Source organism: Schistocerca cancellata, chromosome 5, assembly GCF_023864275.1.
Source record: "Schistocerca cancellata isolate TAMUIC-IGC-003103 chromosome 5, iqSchCanc2.1, whole genome shotgun sequence".
In the NCBI taxonomy this organism is placed as follows: Eukaryota; Metazoa; Arthropoda; class Insecta; order Orthoptera; family Acrididae; genus Schistocerca; species Schistocerca cancellata.
Genome location: NC_064630.1, coordinates 826,300,685 through 826,321,212, shown reverse-complemented (window position 1 = coordinate 826,321,212; position 20,528 = coordinate 826,300,685). Strand labels below are relative to the sequence as shown.

Genomic DNA, 20,528 nt, shown 5'->3' with positions numbered 1-20,528 from the left:
ACTAATTTCCACCTCAAACTGGTCAATCTGCCTCTTCTCAATAGTGCAGTAAGTCTCGAATGTCTCATCTTCAAGTCTCACATCCTCTCAACATGCTCAGTTATCTACCCTTCTAACTTTCATCAGAGAAACGTCCACTCCAAGCGTTTTTCCCTAATTTCAGCTCCAGAAACAAGAATAGTTCTCTTTTTCCTACAGCAGTTGCTATTACGGCCCTGACCTCATCAATATAGCCTTTGTGCCTATTTGGACCACTGCACGCTTCTCTAATGTACACATAGTTCTCACTCAGAATCCCTTCCCAATTTCCCTTCACAGTAATGGTGTCATGGTTCTACTCCTGTGTCAGCAGTAGAAGGTGGTGCAAGTTTGTCCGCCCATGATTTGGCCAGCACTGCTGACAGGTGTGTTTAGGAGCACCCACATGCTCCGTGCAGTCACACACTTGCACACTGTGATGCGGTATTGCCAAATGCACTCCCAGCAACTGCAGGAAGCAGCTGATGGCAGTGTGCAGTTTCGTTTTTGATCGTGCTATCTCAGGCTGGACGATATCTCTCCAGCTCTGTGGTCCTTGCTATTCAAAGCTCTTTTGTCAGCAGCACACACCAGGACAGCAGATGCTGCTTGAGTAGGTCAGTGTCAGCTGTGGATTCTCCTTCAGCACTTAAAACATATCCCCAAAATTTGTTCTTGAGATTTGCTACCTAAAATATACACTAATTTCTGCATTTAAGAGATTGAAGGTAATGGTTTCACTGTCAGTTAACTCAGTCTGCAGGCTGGAAAAGGCCCAGCACCTGAGGATATGGCATAACCTGCAAAGTTCATGTGATATTGAATTATAATAATGATAATTCTTACTAACTTGTCTCCATACTAGCATCACAGATTTTTTTATTTCATTATTGAATTTTTACTTCTTGCAAGCATACAGGCAGATCATCATAGAGTGATTGGATGCTTTCGAGTAATATCATGTTATCAGTATTGTCACAGAATATTAGTCACTATGCTCTATAAACTCCTCACACACTGCATTTCCACGGAATGCATGTCTGTTCTAATGACAGAAAATGTTTCGAGGAAATGGAACTCAGCATTGTTGTGAGACAAAAATTGTATCTACTCATTACAGCATACTTTAATAAATGCCCACAGTCAAATTTTGCACAAAAACTGAACTGCAGTACAATTTAAAACAGCACTGATGAGTGAATTGTGAATGTGTCTGCATGCTATGAATATCGTGACTCTACAGTCAGTATACTGCACTGAGGATTAAGTTATAGAAACAACTGATGAATTTGTAAATAAAATATGACTATAAAAAATTACCAATCTAACATTTAAAGAGATAAACAAGAGGATAAAAAACAGCTTCTATTTCATTGAAATTGAAGTTGTATTCAGAAGTAATTTTGCTATGTGCATTAAATGGAAAGTTTACAACTAGTAATAACTTATAGAAGTGAAATATGGGGATTAAATGCTCATATTCCTCAAAGATTGAGGGTTGCCTAATGTGAAATCAAAAGATGCATCTTGGGCATAACAAGAAGGGGAAGAAAAACAACAACAAAATAATAATAGAGAGAGAGCAGGATTTGAGGATATGATGACAGTGGCTGTCGCAAAACTAAAATGGAGATTGATAGGGCTCATAATAAGATGAAATGATGGGATCTTGGATGGTGGAGATTTTGTGTTGGGTTCCTAAAGAATAGATTTATAACAATGAAAGTTGGCCCACACACATATTCAGCAGCCGGAACCAAACAGCTGGTGGCGGTGAGTTATGGAATTCTGCCATCGTAAATGAATAAACTGCTACATGCTACATTCCACTTTATTGCATGTACTGGTATTTGTCTTATGTGAAATTGTGAGTATTTTAAAGGACCAACAATTTATGCTGTCTTTGCATTGCCATGCTCCAAAAAAAGGGTGTGTGTTTGTTTGTGTATGACTTTGTTGCCATACAGTTACTGTGAAAATAGTTCTTTTTTTCTTTTTTAAAGAGAGAAATATATGTATTTCAGAGAATTTAATTTTTCCTGATGACAATGGCAAGTATTTCCAAATAATAGCAAAAAGAAATACAGCCATTATCTTTTATTCTGATGTTTCAAAATTAAGCAGCAACTGCAAGGAAGTTGAATAGTTTGCAATGAAAAATAGAGGTCTGTTTGAGCACCCAAATGATAAAGTGAGAATGAAAGAGTCATAACACCCCTGTATCTCATAATTGGTTTGAGATATCAAAATAAGATTTTGGCAAGTTACACACAAAGAGGAGAGTATGTTGCCATACAGTTACTGTGTACTTCCTTACTTAGCAGAATATATGAATAACTACAGACTTGTTAAATACAATAATGCAATTTTTAATGATCATTGGGAGATGGTGAAACAAGAATTGTTACAGGTTCCTAAAAGCTGGAGGAAGTTTCTAAGACATGGCTCTGACATTCACAATAGGATTTACAACCACTGTAAGAACTGTAGAGTCAACTACCTAAGTGTCGTAGGATTGTTTCCAGCCACACCATATGAAATTGCCTTCTGAAAACGATTTTATGAATACTGTAAATGATCTGTATAACAAGCAGAATTTTCAAGATTCAGTTGGTGATGTTGACATGAAACACTCTCGTCTAAAATACCCAGAAAATTCTGGTAAATGTTTGATATTTATCAACATTTTCATTCATTTGTTCTACAACCAGTTGGAGATGCTAATGGGAAAATCAGTCTAATTGATGCCAGGGGATTTGGGAAGCAAGGCAATGGCAGTAGAGTTCATCCTTCTAGTGTATTTCACTTGATGCAAGAAGGGGAGCTTAACATACCATCACACTGCCCACCACCAAAGTCATCATTTGTATTGCCTTTTTTATTCACTGGAGATCAGGCACATCCATTGTTGAGGCATTTTATCAAGTCTTACAGTTTATTGGTTTTATAGTCAGGGAAAGGATATTTCCACAATGATTAACCGAATGTGCTTTTAGGAATAATGGGTGCTATGTGGAGCATATTTTGGTAGCCAATAAAAATTTCACCACAAATTGGTGACAATACTATGAAATGTACACGTTCTTTGCACAACACTGCCATCGACCTAGAAAGATCCTCGAGTGTTGACGAGCGACACTCTGTACAAATCAAGCATCCTAGGCAGGGCTCTTATCGTACAAGATGAAACTTAAACAGAGCTTCAAATGGAACTGTGCAAGTGAGAAACAGTTTTGCAAACTTTTTCTCACATAATAAAACATGAGTATGATGAGTTTGTCAGTTGCACCACTTCAGCTTTGGCATTGCCTCTAATTTTAAGACAGTGTAAGAAATAAGATATTAATGAAATGTGTTCTGTACTCAGAATCTGTAATTTTGCTGCCACTGCATCACGTAACTTGTCCAAAATGAAGCAGTAGTGATGTCTCTTTTCTTGCTGGTCCCATAAAGCACACTGAGTAAAAACAGCTGCTATAATGGTATCTGCTGATGGTATTTTTTCTCAACAGTACAGCAAAACGAGCATAAGCACCAGCAACAGTATTGACTCTGCTACCCACAGCAACAGCCAAATTCTGCCAGTGTTGCCTGGACACAGAGCCACCCGAATGCTCTGATCGTTGTCTAAGCAACGAGCACGTTTGATCCCTTTGGAGCCGTTCTGTGCCACTTACTCTGTGTTGCTCTGCTTGCAGTGCCACTACAGTCACACAAATTGAGCAACAGTGGTTCATTTCAACAGTGCTCCCTTGCTCTGGTCGTTCAGTGCCTCTCTAATCACAGCCTTAGTGTGCCTTCTTTCAGTCCTTTGCAGCTGAATGGTTGCCTTTCCTCATTTTTGGTTTGCATTCAAACTGGGTCACAGGGAGAGGCAGGTGTTTGATGTGATGATAGCATGACCTTTTATTTTCAGGCTTTCTTCTTTCTTGATAAGGTGCCTATATGAATTTGATTGGATAAATGGCAAAGTGGATTTTGTCAGCTGCAAACAAAACTATTGTCTCATTGAGATAGATAACAGTCAGTATTTGCAGCTCAGATGAGCTGCGAGGAAGTTTGTGGCCGTGTCTGCCAAATCACACCGACAGGCAAGTTGGATGAAGCTGACATTTTTCCTCTCCATGTCCCGCAGACCGTGATCGTCTGCACCACAAACTTCATCTGAAAATCAACCTTTCACGGATGTCAAAATAGAAAGTTTGGATTAAAATCCCTGTGTTGATTAAGAATATGTCAGGTTGTTTCCTCTTATTGTTGAACATCCCCATAATACATTAAGATGCAATGTGTAAAATTTCCATGTTTTATACAATATTTGTAACCGAGTGCTTTTTGTGCAACATGTTCACCAAAAGCCATCCTGTTCTGTGGATAAGTGTGCTCCCTATATCTAGTGCCAAATGCATATTTGTTTGTCCTATGCAGCAGCTATTTGTCACAATTCTTAATTAATTTTGTACACACCCAAATCCAAAAATTTATTGCATTTATGACCAGTATTATGGTTTAGCCACACTATTAATTAGTGGTTTGAAAGGTGATTCTGATATTACATTTTCTGAGGCAGTTTTCTGTTTTTTGTGGAATTTTATCATTAATCATCAATGAGTCAAAATGTTATGGTACTGCTTAATGGCAAGTTGGTCCACCTCTGGAAAGCAATACAGAAGTGACTCTATGTCACATGAATGTGACATGTCTGTGATAGGTGTCTTGCAGTACGCGATACCAGAGTTCTGAGCACTGATGATGAAATTCCTGCAAATTGCGGGCGAGTGATTTTAGGTGCAGAACTGGCACCCTAATGTATTACAGGTGTGTTTCATCGATTTCAGACTGAGTGAATTCAGGATCTGTCAGTGTGACTCCACTATCGTGCTCATCAAATCACTGTAGCACAATTCTGGCCTTGTGACACAGACAGTTATCCTGTTGGAAGATGGCACCACTGTCAGGGAAAACATTAAGCATTCACAACAATGTCCACATAGTCCTCAATTGTTGTGCTGACTTTGGTTACTATCACTGCTTCCACAGAACCTCAGCTGAATCTCTCTATAGTATAATACAGGCCAGAAAATCTGTGGCATACTGCACATTTCGAGCAGCCATTCATCTATATGGTGCCAGGTCCAGATGCGAACATCAATGTGGAGTAGCAAAAAATTTTATTCATTTGACTAGGCAATACATTACCATTGATCTGTGTCCAATCTAGATGACCCTGTGCCCCCTGCAATCTTAACTGGTGATGTTGGGATAATACAGGAACATGTAGGGGCTGTCTGCTATGAGACCCCAAGTTCGAAATTCTTAGCTGCAACAGGCAGAAGATGTGCTTTGTTGGTGTTATACATGGTAGGGATTTTGAGCAAAGATAAACTCAAGTTGTGGCATTCTTCTTTGAATCCAGGGTAGAAGTCTCCACACAAACAGCTAACTGAGAAACATGTGCAATACACATTTATTTTTGTACGAAAGCCGACTTCAGAATTTTCCTTTGTGTGAGAGTGCATGTACAAGATTTGTGTGGTGATTTGAAGTTCTAGATGCATTCTTTATCAGAAATGACCCAATTTAATTCTCTTACAACTGAAAAGATGAGTGAAATTATTATTAGTGTCAGTGGTGTTGAGAAACAGCTGAAATTGTTAAGACTGAACAATGCTCCAGGGCCTGGTAGAATTCTGTATCAGACTCTACATTGCTGACTATAATCTATCGTATATCACTCAAACAAAAAAACCGTGCCTATTTCTTGGAAAAAAGCACAGATGGGTCACGTACATCTACAAGTAGGATAGCAGAAGTGATCCACAAAAATACCATCCAATATGCTTGACATCAATTTGCTGTAGACTCTTGGTACATATTCTGAACTCAAACATAATGAGGTTTATTGAACAGAATGACCTAGTCAATGCCAACCAGCAGGAATTTTGAAAACACTGATCATGTAAAAGCCAAATCACACTTTTCTTACATGACATACTGAAAGCTTTGGATCAAGGCAATCAGGTAGATGCTGCATTTCTTGATTTCCGAAAAGCATTTGCTTCAATACCACATCTATGCTTATTGTCAAAAATATGATCATATGGGGTATCAAGTGAAATGGAATGATCCGATTACACAAGTATCAGGTGAGGCGAACTCTAGAGTGTGGTTTATTGGTAGAATCTTGAAGTGATGCAGTCCTTCAACAAAGGAAATAGCTTACAATACGTTAGTTCGTCCAGTCTTGAGTATTGTTCATTTGTGTGGGACCCTTACCAGTTGGGTCTGATTCAAGAGATTGAGAAGGTCCAAAGAAGAGTGGCAAGATTCGTGACTGGTACATTTAGCCATCGTGAGAGCATTACAAATCTCATAGAAAGTTTGAAGTGAGACACTCTTGCAGATAGACGGTGCGCTAAACAGAAGGGGCTGCTCACTAAATTCCAAAACCCGATCTTCACCGAGGATGTAGAGCATATGATGTGCTGGCAGAAGTGCCAACACCCTGTATTTACAGGAGGCCTAAATGCACGCTAAGCTCACGCAGGATGGCGTGAGGTCTGGAACAGGTCAATGTAATTTAATGTAGCAAATAAAGTACGGAGGTGAAGTAATACTTAACTTTATTCCATAATTGGAATACATCGGTCTGATTGTTCATGCTTCATTAGATACATAGCAAAGGATAAATGGCGCCTTGCTAGGTCATAGCAATTGATGTAGCTGAAGGCTATGCTAACTACCGTCTCGGCAAATGAGAGCGTATTTGTCAGTGAACCATTGCTCGCTAAGTTGGCTATACAACTGGGGCGAGTGCTAGTACGTCTCTCTAGACCTGCCGTGTGGCGGCGCTCGGTCTGCCATCAATGACAGTGGTGACACTCGGGTCTGTCATATACTAGCGGACCGCGGCCGATTTAAAACCTACCACCTAGCAAGTGTGGTGTCTGGCAGTGACACCACATTCCTCCCCCACAAATCGGCGAACGGTGGTATTATAAGGCTTCCGCCCGCCGTGGGGAGGACCCCATGTTGACGTATGCGACGAGGTGGGGAGCCTAACAACAGGCGAGGCTGTGCCACCCGCACCCGGCCATTCGATCTGAGGGGAGCTAGGAAATGCCTGAAAACCTAGTCCAGGGTGCACGCCAACATGCGGTGTATGCGCCCGTAGATAGTCAGGAGGGGCGGAAGGGTCAACCTCCATCGAGTCGGAGCACCCGACTGGCGAAGATGACAGATGGTCCGGAGCGGGCAAGAGTTCCTCGGCGGAGGACAGCTGGTCATGGGAAGCTACCGGCGGCGCATGACCCAGGGAGGCGTCCGGCGGTTGCAGCGACGCGTCCCCTGCGGGCGGCGCCGGCGAGAGAACAGGCGGCAGCGGCGGCGGCGGCGGTGGCGGCGCGTCGCCATGGGGCAAAATGGAAGGCAGCGTCGGTAACACCTGGGGATGAGGTGAGCCAGTAGATGGGTCCCCAGGGCGCTGACCAGATGGCACCGTCGCTGAAAGCAGACAGGGAGCGGCGGAACCTGTGCGACGACAGAGGCGCAGCTGATTGAGATGCCGACGCACCTCACCAGAGGCCCCCAAAACCAGATACATCGTGCGGCTGAGGCAACGAAGAATGCGCCCTGCGAGCCAACGCCGTGAACCGCGATAGTTGCGATAATAGACAAACTCGCCTGGGGCAAAAGCAGGTGTCTGCCGCTGCACAGGAACCTGATGCAGCGGATGCAGCAAAGACATCAAGGTTCGATGAGGGTGACCATTGAGCAACTCAGCCGGCGAGCGACCCTCTTGGGGCTGAGAGCGATACGAGGACAAGAAGAGCAACAACGCGTCCTCCCGCAAATGCGACTCTTTCAACTTCAACATCTGGGACGTGAAAGTCCGGACCAAACGTTCAGCAGCACTGTTTGACTGAGGCGAAAATGGCGTGGATGTCAGATGTTGAATACCATTGGCCTTGCAGAATGACTGAAATTCTGCGGACATGAATTGTGAGCCATTGTCGGAAACAATAGTCTGTGGTAGACCTTCAATGCAAAAGATAGCGGACAACGCTTGCATGGTGGAAGAAGACGTCATGGAAGACATCCGGACAACAAAAGGAAAATTACTGAATGAATCGACCAGAACCAACCATCGAGCATTCCAGAATGGACCAGCAAAATCGATGTGTAAGCGTTGCCAAGGGGTAGCGGCTTTCGGCCATATAAAGAATTTCTGCGGTGGTGCAGACTGTTGTTCGGCACACGTCATGCAAGAAGAGCACATATTCGTAATCGCAGCACGCAGCATCGATTCCGAACCAAGTACAGTGCTGACAAGCAAGTTGTTTCGTTCTCACTATACGCCAATGGCTTGGTGGAGAAGCTGTAAGACAGAGGACTGTAACGTACATGGGACCACGACCCTGGACTGATCATTATCAGAACGCAACAGCACAACACCACGTCGTACAAAAAGTCTCTCCTTGTGAGCAAAAAATCGGCAAACCAACGGATCCTCGATCCATGACTTTGACAAGGGCCATTGCGTAGCAACAAAACGCAGAATGGCAGCAAGGACAGGGTCAGAAGCTGTGGCTGTAGCTACCCGACGAAAATCAATCGGAAACGATTCGACCACATCATCGGTTTCTGAATCAATGAACATGCAAGCAAGTTCAGAGGAATCGAATGCTCTATCCTCAGCAACAGGCAAACGGGACAACGCATCGTCGTTTCCGTGCTTAGCAGTGGACCGATACAAGATATCGTAGCGGTACTGCGAGAGGAAAATAGACCAGCGAATGAATTTCTGCGCTGTACGTGGAGGTACAGGCTTGGTCGGATGAAAAAGCGATGTCAAAGGTTTGTGGTCTGTGATGATGGTAAAGTGACGACCATACAAGAAATAATGAAACTTTGTAACACCAAAAACGAGAGCCAAAGCTTCTTTCTCGATCTGTGAATAATTTCTTTGCGCTGACGAGAGCAATTTGGACACAAAGGCAATAGGGCGATCATGCGAGCCATCTTTGTGTGCAAGCACAGCACCGATCCCGAAATCTGATGCATCAACCATCAACAAAAGGGTTTCTGGGGATCGAATCGCGTAAGGCAAGTATTAGAAAGCAGCGCCGATTTCAACTGGCGAAAGGCGCGTTCGCATTCCGTCGGCCAGACGAACGGAACACCTTTACAGCGTAAGCGATGAAGCGGAGCTGAAATGGAAGAGGCATGGGGGATATAGCGATGGTAATAGTTGATTTTGCCCAGCACACTCTGTAGCTGCTTCAAATTCTGCAGCGAAGGCAAGTCTGTTATGGCACGGAGGTGCTCTGGACTGGGATGTATGCCTTGGGCATTGAGTACATGTCCCAGATATGGCAAGTCACGAGCAAAAAACACACATTTGTCCTTCCTCAAGCGAAGACCTGTAAATATTGCTGAAACAATGCAGGGGCGGATGCACACCCGAATGGCAGTCTTTTGAATCGGTACAATCCAAGATGCGGGTTAGCCACCAAGACGCGCTGGGAGTCTTCGTCCACCGGTATTTGCAAGTACGCATCTGCTATGTCCAACTACGAAAAATATTTACCCGGGCACAGTTTGTCAAAAAGATGTTCCGGGCGGGGTAAAGGAAAAGTTGCAGTCACTAGCTGTGGATTCACTGTGGCCTTGAAGTCCACGCAAAGTCTCAATTTTCCGGAAGGTTTTTGCAAAATTACTAAGGGTGAAGCCCAGAGAGAAGCCTGCACACGTTCAATTACACCTTGTGATTCCAAATCGTGTAGTGTTCTTGCGACCTCATCACACAATGCGTGGGTAACATTGCGCGCTCTGAAAAATTTCGGTTGCACGTTTACTTTCAGTTCCAAATGTGCTTCATAGTTCTTAGCGCAACCAAGGCCCGGTGCAAAAATGTCTGCAAATTCTTCACATAGATGAGAAACACTGGCTGAAGGCACAGTCTGGTTCACTGAGAGGACCTGATGGACTATAGACAAGTTAAACAACTGAAATAAATCTAAACCAAACAAGCTTACTGCAGAAGAAGAACGAAGGACGTAAAATGACAGAAGTTTTGTTTGTCCCTTGTATGTTGCAAGAAGGCTGCACTGTCCTAACACAGGGATCTGCTGTCCTGAATATGTTGTTAGCTTAACATTTGCAGCACGCAACGGAGGTTTGACCAGCTGTTTGTACGTGTCGTGATTGATTAGTGAAACTGCAGCTCTGGTATCGAGCTGGAATGGTATTACTGTGCCGTTAAAGTCCAAATCAACAAAAAGTTTATTGTCCTGCTGACGACAAGAGTGACTGTCGCGTGCAACGTGAACTGTTTCTGGGACAGAAGCACTGGCGACTTGACGGGATTTCCGTCGATGTCGACGCACACTTTTTGTGGGATGAACACAGTCACTGTTAGAGAGAGTGGCACTGGGCGGAGTGGAATTAACTACATAAATTTCCATGGGCGAAAGTTCACGAGCCTGAGTATTCTTGGTTCGATTCCAATTCTGGTGCAAAGCAAAGGGCCTGGAATGGTTGTGAGTGTCCGATCGGAGCTTTTTCTGGCAAACACTTTGAACATGGCCTTTTTTATTACAGAAAAAGCAGATAGCCTGGCGTGACAGGCAATTCTCACGCGAATGTCTAGTAGCACACCGCGGGCATGATTTCATCACTGCATTTGCTTGCGTACGCGGCACACGAGGCTGCGCGGAAGGGCGCGAGGGCTGTTTACCATTCCGTGCAGCTCGCCCGGCGGGCCGGTTAATGTGACACATGGCTGGCGAAGTTGCAAATGATTCCTGAGCAAAGTCAAGTGTGTCTTGCCTATCCAATATGTCTATCACTTGCTGAAGGGAGGGATTGACTAGTTTCAAAATCTGTTCCCTTATATGAACATCAGAAACGTTCTGTGCAATTGCATCACGCACCATAGTATCTGAATAAGGGAGTCCACATTCACACTCAAAAGCACAATCCCTTATAAGGCCTTGCAAAGTTGCAACCCACTCCCTATTAGTTTGACCGGCCGTACGTTTTGTACAAAAGAACGTATACCGTTTTGCAACTACATTGACTGATTCTTTGAAATAGGCATCCAATGCAGACAAAATTTCTTCGTAGGACAGAGTTGCTATGTTGCGTTGGGGAAATAATTTCACTATCACACGGTAGGTGGATACACCTACACAAGAAAGTAGATGAGGCTGCCGCTCGTTACCTTGAATTCTGTAGGCGGCGAGAGGAAACCAAATTGGCGTGACCACTCCGTCCAGCTTTCCGATTCCGCCTTGAACGGACGAAACGGTGGTGCAACTGCGTGATGTGGCTGGGGTAGCGATGAAGCGGCGGCAGCCGCATCGTTTTGCATTGCACGTTGACCCTGGACGAGCTGTCCAAGGGCATCCAATAAGGCCTGTGTCTGCTGATTCTGCAAGCCATAAAATTCGGACAGTACATCTGGAGATTGTGGCGAAGCCGTTACACAAGTAAATTAGGGCAAAGCAAGTATAAAGAACAAGATCCTTTTTGATCCTCGTCACCAATATGATGTGTTGGCAGAAGTGCCAACACCTTGTATTTACAGGAGGCCGAAACGCACGCTAAGCTCACGCAGGATGGCGTGAGGTCTGGAACAGGTCAATGTAATTTAATGTAGCAAATAAATTACGGAGGTGAAGTAATACTTAACTTTATTCCATAATTGGAATACATCGGTCTGATTGTTCATGCATCATTAGATACATAGCAAAGGATAAATGACGCCTTGCTAGGTCGTAGCAATTGACGTAGCTGAAGGCTATGCTAACTATCGTCTCGGCAAATGAGAGCGTATTTGTCAGTGAACCATTGCTCGCTAAGTCGGCAATACAACTGGGGCGAGTGCTAGTACGTCTCTCTAGACCTGCCGTGTGGCGGCGCTCGGTCTGCCATCAATGACAGTGGCGACACGCGGGTCCGTCGTATACTAGCAGACCGCGGCCGATTTAAAAGCTACCACCTAGCAAGTGTGGTGTCTGGCGGTGACACCACAGCATATTTTATTACCGCCAACTTTCAAATCGCGCAGTGATCGCCATTCAAAGATAAGGGAAATAAGAGCTTGTACTGAGGCATTCCGACAGTCGTTTTTCCCTTGCGCAGTCCGGGAGGGGAACAGAGGGGGGTGGGGGAATATGACTTTGGTGTGAATTGTGCCCTCTGCCACACACCGCTTGGTGCCTAGCAGAGTATATATGTAGATGTAGAAATTTGTGACTGGATTGAGGACATTTTGGTAGGGAAGATGCAGCATGTTATCTTGGCTGGAGTACTGTCAAACGTAGAAGTAACTTCGAGTGTGCTCCCTGGGATATGTGTTGGCATCCTGTATGTTCATGTTGTATCTTAATGGGCTTGCAGATAATATTAATAGCAACATCAGACTTTTTGCAGATGATGCATTTATCTATGATGAAGTACTATATCAAAGAAGCAGCATAAATATGCAGTCAGATCTTGATAAGATTTCAAAGTGGTGCAAAGATTGGCAACTTGCTCTCAATGTTCATAAACGTAAATGTAAAACTGCACTTCATAATATGAAAAAAATGTAATATCTTATGACTATAATAGTAATGAGTCACTGTGTGAATCAGCCAGCTAATACAAATACCTGGGTGTAACACTATGTAGTGATATGAAATGGAATGATCACACCATGGGTAAAGCAGATGGTAGACTTCAGTTTATTGGTAGAAAGCTGGGGTAATGCAATCGGTCTACAAAGGAGATTGCTTAAAAATCACTCGTGCGACAGGTTCTAGAACGTTACTCAAATGTGCGGCACCCTTACCAAATAGGACTTACATGGTAAATTGAACAAGGGCAGCACAAATTGTCACATGCTGTTTAATCCATGGGAGAATGTTACAGAGATATTGAAGGAATTAAACTGGAGGACAGATGTAAATTATCCTGAGAAAGTCTATTAACAAAGCATCGAGAACCAGCTTTATATGATAACTCTAGGGATGTATTACAATCCCCTAAATATCACTCACATAGGGAGAATGAGGATAGGATTAGAATAATTACTGCGTGCGCAGAAGAATTCTGACTATTTCTCAAATCTGCTTATGTCAGTGCATTTCTGCCTTGTGGCTCTTACCTTAGCTAAAATGATTCTTCATTTGTTTCTGCTCCATTTATATATTTTCCTTACTGTGTCATATGCCCACAGTGCCACAAGGGTGCGTGCAGTCTCCCTGTGGCCAATGGTTGTAATGCTTTGGCACATCAGTGTAAGTCATGGCAACATAGTGTTTTCATTGTCAGTCTTAAGTGGTTTGTTTCTTCCATTTCTGGATTATGCTGTGCTGCATCTTGCCTTTTAATCTTGCTATGGATTCAACTCCATTATTTATTGTTCTTGAAACTAATGGGAAGAGGAATTCTGCCTTTTGCAAGATACCCTTTTTCTATTTTGTTTCACCCAGACATGTTTCAGCACATTTTGTGCTATCTTCAGTGGGTATCGATAGTATCATGTAAATTAGAAAATAAAAAAATAACCCACTGAAGATAGCACAAAATGTTCTGAAACATGTCTGGGTGAAACAAAACAGAAAAAAAGGTGTCTTGCATAAGGCAGAATTCCTCGTCCCATTATGTAGCACACACGGACATAACAAGAAGAACTGTAACACCAAAAGAGGATTACTTGAAACTAATATTGATAATGTGTATTTTGAATAGTTCTGTTACCTTATAAAATGGGTACTTTAGTAACCAGTCATAATGCATGTTATTTTGTGAGAGTTTGCAATCCTTGTTAGTCTATGTCCTGGTAGATTGAAGTCCAATTTCCCTTTAGTGTTGTAAGGGCGTATATTCTCTCTGGCGTCGAACTCAATCAGGTTGGTTTTGACACAAAGCAATGCTGTGTAGATGTATGTCTTTACTATGTCAGTATCTTGAGGCTGATAACAGTATTCTGTAGGAAATGTGTGACTGAAATAGGTCAAAAAAATGTCACCTTCAGGTACTTATCAGTGACTGCATGTAATTTTTCCACACGAGATAGCACATGAGATGTGAGACCTGAGATAATATCATTCAAGGCCTGTGACGTCGACCCGTCATCTCAAAAGACCTGGTACAGAATCTGCTCCCTCTGGAGGAAGTCTGTGGGATATTGCTCACAATATGCTGAATTCACTCTTTCTGTAAGTCAGGTTTCATCTGATATGCCTCACATTTTGCCCAGCCACATAAGAAGAAGTCATGTGGGGTCAGGTCTGGACTTCTTACATGTCACTCACAGGATCTGCATCTTCCCAACTGACGACCTGGAAACTTCTCAACTGTCCATGCAAACATGATATTTGCAAAGTGAGGTGGTGCATCACACTACACAAAAATAATGCAGATACTGTGGGCCAAACACAATTTTCAAACATTTGCAGGTAGCATTCTGCGTAGTCTAAATATCCCGACAACATTTGTGGCAATCATTCCATACCACACAGTCACTTCTCAATGAGAAGGTGTCTTCTCCACCATATCAGCGGTATCCTATCCCAGTGATGGCAACTATGTCGACTGATAAAACCAACCATATGGAATATGCTCACATCACACAAGAGGATGTTAAGAAACAAATTAGGCCAGTCTTTGTGCCAATTCAACCTCCCCATACTTGATACTGAGAGTACAATCTTCAGTCTTCCTGCATCAGCTGTTGCACTTGATGAGATTTCCACGATCAATAATTCAGATCTTTACACAAGATCTGACATATCTTGTACCTTATGAGTCCACTTTCAAGTACTCCGTAGTGTGTCGATTTTGAAGGGCTACATACAAACATTTCCTGCACAGTCACCACTTTGTCATCACATTGAGACGCGGATGGACAAACACTTTTTCTTGAATCTTTTATTGAGCCTGTGGTCATTAACTCTACATTACTGTCTCCGGACAAATTGTAGCATTCACAGTACACCACCATACCTGCACCACAACAATAGAATTCCACACTTCATAACGTGCAGCAATCTGTGCTCACTGTAGAACAGTCAGGCGATTTTGCTGTGTGAAGCTCCTCTCTCACGGCACTGTCTGTACTGCAGAAAATGTAAAAACAAGCATGCATCAAGAGGAAGAAACAGGAAAGGCATGGAACAAGGGAGATGGATCAAATGTCGAGTGTGGAGTGTAAGTCTAATCTGGTAGCCAGGTGTTTACAGCTGTATTGGTGGCAATATGGCAATATAACCTCGGAGTCTGCTGATGTATGCATGGAAGGTGACAGCAGAAATCCAAACCTTATTCACTGACCTTTATGGACACAATATTTCCATTGTGGTTCTATTGGTATCAAAACTTCTACAGCCATTTCAAGAGGGCAAAACGTTTACTTATGTTTGATTTCTTTCATCCCTGGGTCATTTTAAAACCTCTTTTGGCCTTCTAAATCATACCTGTTTTCCATAGGCTGTTTGGGCTTTTGTCCTATAACAAGTTCTACATTCTTCTTTCTACATTTCGTATCACTGCTCTTTGGAAAACATATTTGTTAATTTATGCCACTACTTCATGGTAACAATTCTTTTCGTTAGCCTTTCTTCTCCCTCCTATGAACATCTTTCCACTCGTCAGTTGAATTCTCTTCATCATTATGCAGATTTTCCAGGTGCATGTGCTTTCTTAATAGCCTTAAATATTTTCTTTTGTTTCATAATCGTTCTTTTTGTATTATATCTACCAATTGAAATTCAATATTTTTTCATAAAAATTGTTAAAATATTTGTCAAAACGCAATGTGGGTCCAGGTGATAAAAAAAAAAGGGAGACAAATATGGAGTAAAAATACTGGTGTAACAATTACATGGAAAATAAGCTAGCTAGCCTACATTTTTACTTTTTCATCTTTACAGGTAATGGCATTTATCAGTGTGGTGTGTTACTAAAATAATATTCACACTGTTTTGTAATGTTTAATGCTGCATACATCATCTTTATTTTCCAGCATTTTATGCTTTCGAACTTTTGGAAATACGCTTCATCAAAAGACATAGATGCACCAGTTAAGGAGGTATTGATGAAACTCTGTTCCTTGTTTGGATCTTGGAGCCTAGAGAGACATTTAGCATCACTTTATAAAGGTATGGACCTTAACAACTTTTTTGGAAGCTTTTTGAATCCAGATTCTGTGAAATATCAATTGCATTTTGACTTTTGAGATGTAACTGATATAAAATTATTTCTTATTATCAGTTTTTTTATAGCTTCACATTTGGATAGACTTAACACTTATCAGAAAAGTACTTTCTGTAGTCTTAGCATCTACATTTCTTTTATATATGTGTTCTTCTGGCAAGCTGTTTTGTTTGAATTTTCTCATGCTGAGAAATTAGAAGGAATGGTCCATTTTATTTGGTAAATTTTTTTTCCAAATACAAGATGGAATAAATATTTCTGTATTTACAAATAATGACAATCCATCCTGGAAGTTCCATCGTTTTATGTACAAACAACCAGTTTTGACAGACTTTGTTGTCAACTTAAGGTTTTCAAACATTTATGTTATAAAATGTGTTCATTTTGAGTTGGGCCTCATACCAAGTTGTCTTGTAGATAAAATGTAGCACATAGTATAAAGATTTGTCATACATAAAACATTTAAAATCAAGAAGCATCTCATGCACTAGCCAGCCACTGTGACCGAGCGGTTCTAGGCGCTTCAGTCCGGAACTTCGCTGCTGCTACGGTCGCAGGTTCGAATCCTGCCTCGGGCACGGATGTGTGTGATGTCCTTAGGTTAGTTAGGTTTAAGTAGTTCTAAGTCTAGGGGACTGATGACCTCAGATGTTAAGTCCTATAGTGCTTAGATCCATTTGACCCCATTTTTTCTTGTGCACTTGTGCATGTCAATACAGTGGTAACAGATGATTGTTACATCATAAAAAACACAGTATACAGTAAAATGCTTAATAGCACATCTATTAATTTTAGCTGCACATGTTCTAATGATTGAAGATGTATCTTAGACTGTGTATAAGATACAACTGCCCCCACCCCTTTCTCTCCTGACACCAACTTATCTTAAGTACAAAGACAGGAGTAAACTTTGAGAGCTAATTTCCACGGCCAGTGTAGTTTATGTAGGCTATCAGTGCCATTCACACAATAAGAGGGAAAGTAGTTCATCACAGGGGATTTCAAATTTTCATACCTTCTACAAGATATACTATGGAATATCCACACAATCACCTGATATCGTAAATGGGCCGGGAGATGGTGTAATGTTACACCAAAATCAGCCAAAAATAAAAAGTCCTACAAATACAAGTGCCAATTTCTACAACAGAAACATATAATAATGGATATCTTCCCATGAACTATTGGATAGCGGATGTACAGAGATTAGATATGAGCCGCTACACTTCTGCCCTGTGACCCTAACCTCATTCATCTTGTACCCATTTTAGTGGCAGTCTGAGCTCATTTTCATTCATGGGGTCCAGAAGAAAGTCAATGAACTTTATAATGGAACTGCTCTGAATTGATTGTTATATAACCTTCATTTATGTCTTACTGCTTAAAAAACACTAGAAAAGTGGTAAATATGATAATTATACACTTATAAAAATAGACCTAATCCAAGTAGTACTGTAGATAATAATAAAGTACATACAGAAGTGAACTAGTGAACTCAACTACTTTTTGTTCTGTTTGTATAATATTGTAGTTGGTTTTTGTGTACCTAACCGCTTGATTTCTAGCTTCTCTTCTATATTTAATAAATTAAAGGGCGTTTTTAGCAAATAATCTACTTTATTCATTTTAAAATACAGAGTTTCAATGAGACTGTTTCAGAATATGGCACAATGCCAAGAGATGGGTCTGTTTGCTGTTTGCAACATTTCCTGTTGATGAATGGCAGTAGCGGTGGGGGGACACGATTGAACATATGTCACTTCAGTTAAGTGTCAAGAGTGCATGTAATTCGTACAGCTGCTGCCTACACAGCTAGCTGATTTCAAGATTGGAGTTTTTGTTGCTACTACGCTACAGTATTGTAGGACTCAAAGACTGGCCACTGGATGTTGTACCAAATGATATGCTATTTAACAGAAGGCTTCCTATTTTTGCAGGTTTCAGCCAACTGAGAACTGGAGTGAAACTGTTTAAGCTAGACTGCTTCAAAATATTTTATAGAATAATAATTGAAATGGGAAAACATTTAACACATCCTTTCATCTCACTTTAATTTCCTGCCAGGAAAGCATTCAGTGAGAGTTTGGTATCCAAATTCAGCTATCTTGTTGATGGAATGTGACACAGCTACTAAATTTGGCTTCAGTGACATTATCAATTAGTTTGCTGTGCTCGATACAAGGACACTGAAAGTAAAATTATAATAAGAGCACAATTTTTGGAAAGGAGTGTGATGTCAACACACAAATACAGACTTTTATCCTTTATTTCCAATTAATGATTCAGACACTGTTCGTAATTGAATAGGAGCAAATAAAATCTGTTCTTTATTACACATCATGATTAAATCAATGCTGCCACAAACAATAAGACACAGATATTGTTTTACTTTCAATTCTTTTAGCAAGTCTATACAATTTGTAGATTGTTTACTAGACATGCATTTAATTTGTTGGGTACAATTTTTTTCATCTATGTAACTTATTTAAGTAATATTCTTCAATGCTGCTTTATTTTTGTTAAACCTAGTTTAAAAATGACAAAATATCTTATATCTGCATAGAAAAAATTGCAGAAAAGAAGTTTTTGTTCTACAAGGAGTGCAGGATCACCTCAGTATGGCTCCGGCCAAGGGCCCTAGTCACCTGTCCCCAAACACTGTACAGACGGGCAGGAGGGCAAGCAGAGAAGAGAGGCAGCAGGGTTCACTGGGGGCATGGGGAAAAGTGGGTATGCACGAGCTGGTCTGAGTAGGTGCCTGCCCGAGCTGGCCCTACACTATGCTAGGCGAAGTGAAGAAAGGGAAACTGCTTGGTCATATCACTGTGACTGCAGTTTTATGAGCAGAGGATATGGAGGGAGTATGGGCCACCTGATGCTGGTCAAATGACCTGACTACTGACAGCTCAGAGTAACATCATGTCTCTGCAACGGAGCAGTCAAAACTGGGCCCGATTAACTCTGGTGTGTGTCACTTGAACTACATCAAAGACATGTCATACTCAAACTGTTTGATATAATACGGGGAAAAAAAACACAGAAGAAAATTATATCCCAAAATTTCTGGTGGGGTAGGGCCCATTTGACCCCTGACCCACTATCTCTTCTGTGCAGTCTCCCCTTCCTCTGTTCTGTCTCCTCTTCTAATGCCCTCCTCCGTAGCATTGTGAACACACTGGTGCCAGTCCCTGTGCTGCTCTCATATCTTGTGAGACTGCTACCTTCCCCTCCTACAATCCTATTCTGTGGACCTGCTGCCAACCTCCTAACTGTCAGCCCCCCAACTTTTCACCCTCAACCACTCCATCTGACAATCCTACATTCTGGTTGAACTGCAGTTCTGGCATAGTGTATTTAGCCATCAGCACATTGTAGCCATAGAGGTCTGTGCAGTTTTTACTCTTGTTTACATGCCTTTTGGCAACTCAATAACTCTCCTGTTTGCTAGGTTATTGCATTTACTTGTAAATATTTTTCGTCTTTCCAAAAAATTCTTAACATTTTTATCTAATTAATGTCATTTTTCATGTGAAAAATAATTCTCTTCGGTGTATTTTGCCATTCTAGACATATATTTATGTTCCCCTGTGATTGTCCATCTGAAAAATTTGTAAGGAAAAAATTCATTCCAATGTTGAATATTTATCACCACAATCCCACTTCGAATCCCCTTTCCTACTTTTATCCCGTCAGCCTAACTTTTCTGCTTCCTATATTCTCTGTCTTCACTTTTTCTTTTTTCTTCACCTTCTCTCATAGTCTTCTTCTTCAGAAATGCTCTGCACATAGCATCAGTGAAGCCTAATGAAATCTGTAGTAACATGTAACAGTTAATCAAAATATAGTCAGGATAACATTCAACTGGAAATTCACACACACATTTAATGTATTAAACAATGGAAAATCCAGTATGGAATGTTACAATATTTTGAGAAGGAAAGTTGTTACTCACCACAGAGCAGAGACCCTGAGTAGCAGACAGGCACAACAAAAAGACTTTTACAATTAAAGCTTTCAGCCATTGGCCTTTACAACAATACACACACATGCACACACACACACACACGCTCTCATGCAAATGCAACTCACAAACTCGACTCAGTCTCAGGCAACTGAAACCACACTGCGGGCAGCAATATCAGTGCATGATGGGAGTGGTGACTGGGTGTGGATAAGGAGGTGGCTGGGGTGGGGAGGGGGAGGGATAGTATGGTGGGGGTGGCAGACAGTGAAGTGCTGCAGGTTTGACAGTAGGCTGGGGAGAGGTGGGGAGGGGAGGGAGGAAAGAGCGGAAAAGGACAGAA

The 20,528-nt window shown here is 41.8% G+C and overlaps 1 protein-coding gene across 2 annotated transcripts in view; it reads left to right on the top strand.

Annotated features, from left to right (window-relative positions):
* Window positions 1–20,528, top strand: part of LOC126187472 (peroxisomal acyl-coenzyme A oxidase 3-like) — a 315,427-nt gene that overhangs the window by 249,968 nt on the left and 44,931 nt on the right. For both annotated transcript variants that reach the window (XM_049928570.1, XM_049928571.1), the window contains exon 12: window positions 16,034–16,169. In XM_049928570.1, the coding sequence (XP_049784527.1) occupies window positions 16,034–16,169 (136 nt within the window). The remainder of the gene's footprint in view (window positions 1–16,033; window positions 16,170–20,528) is intronic.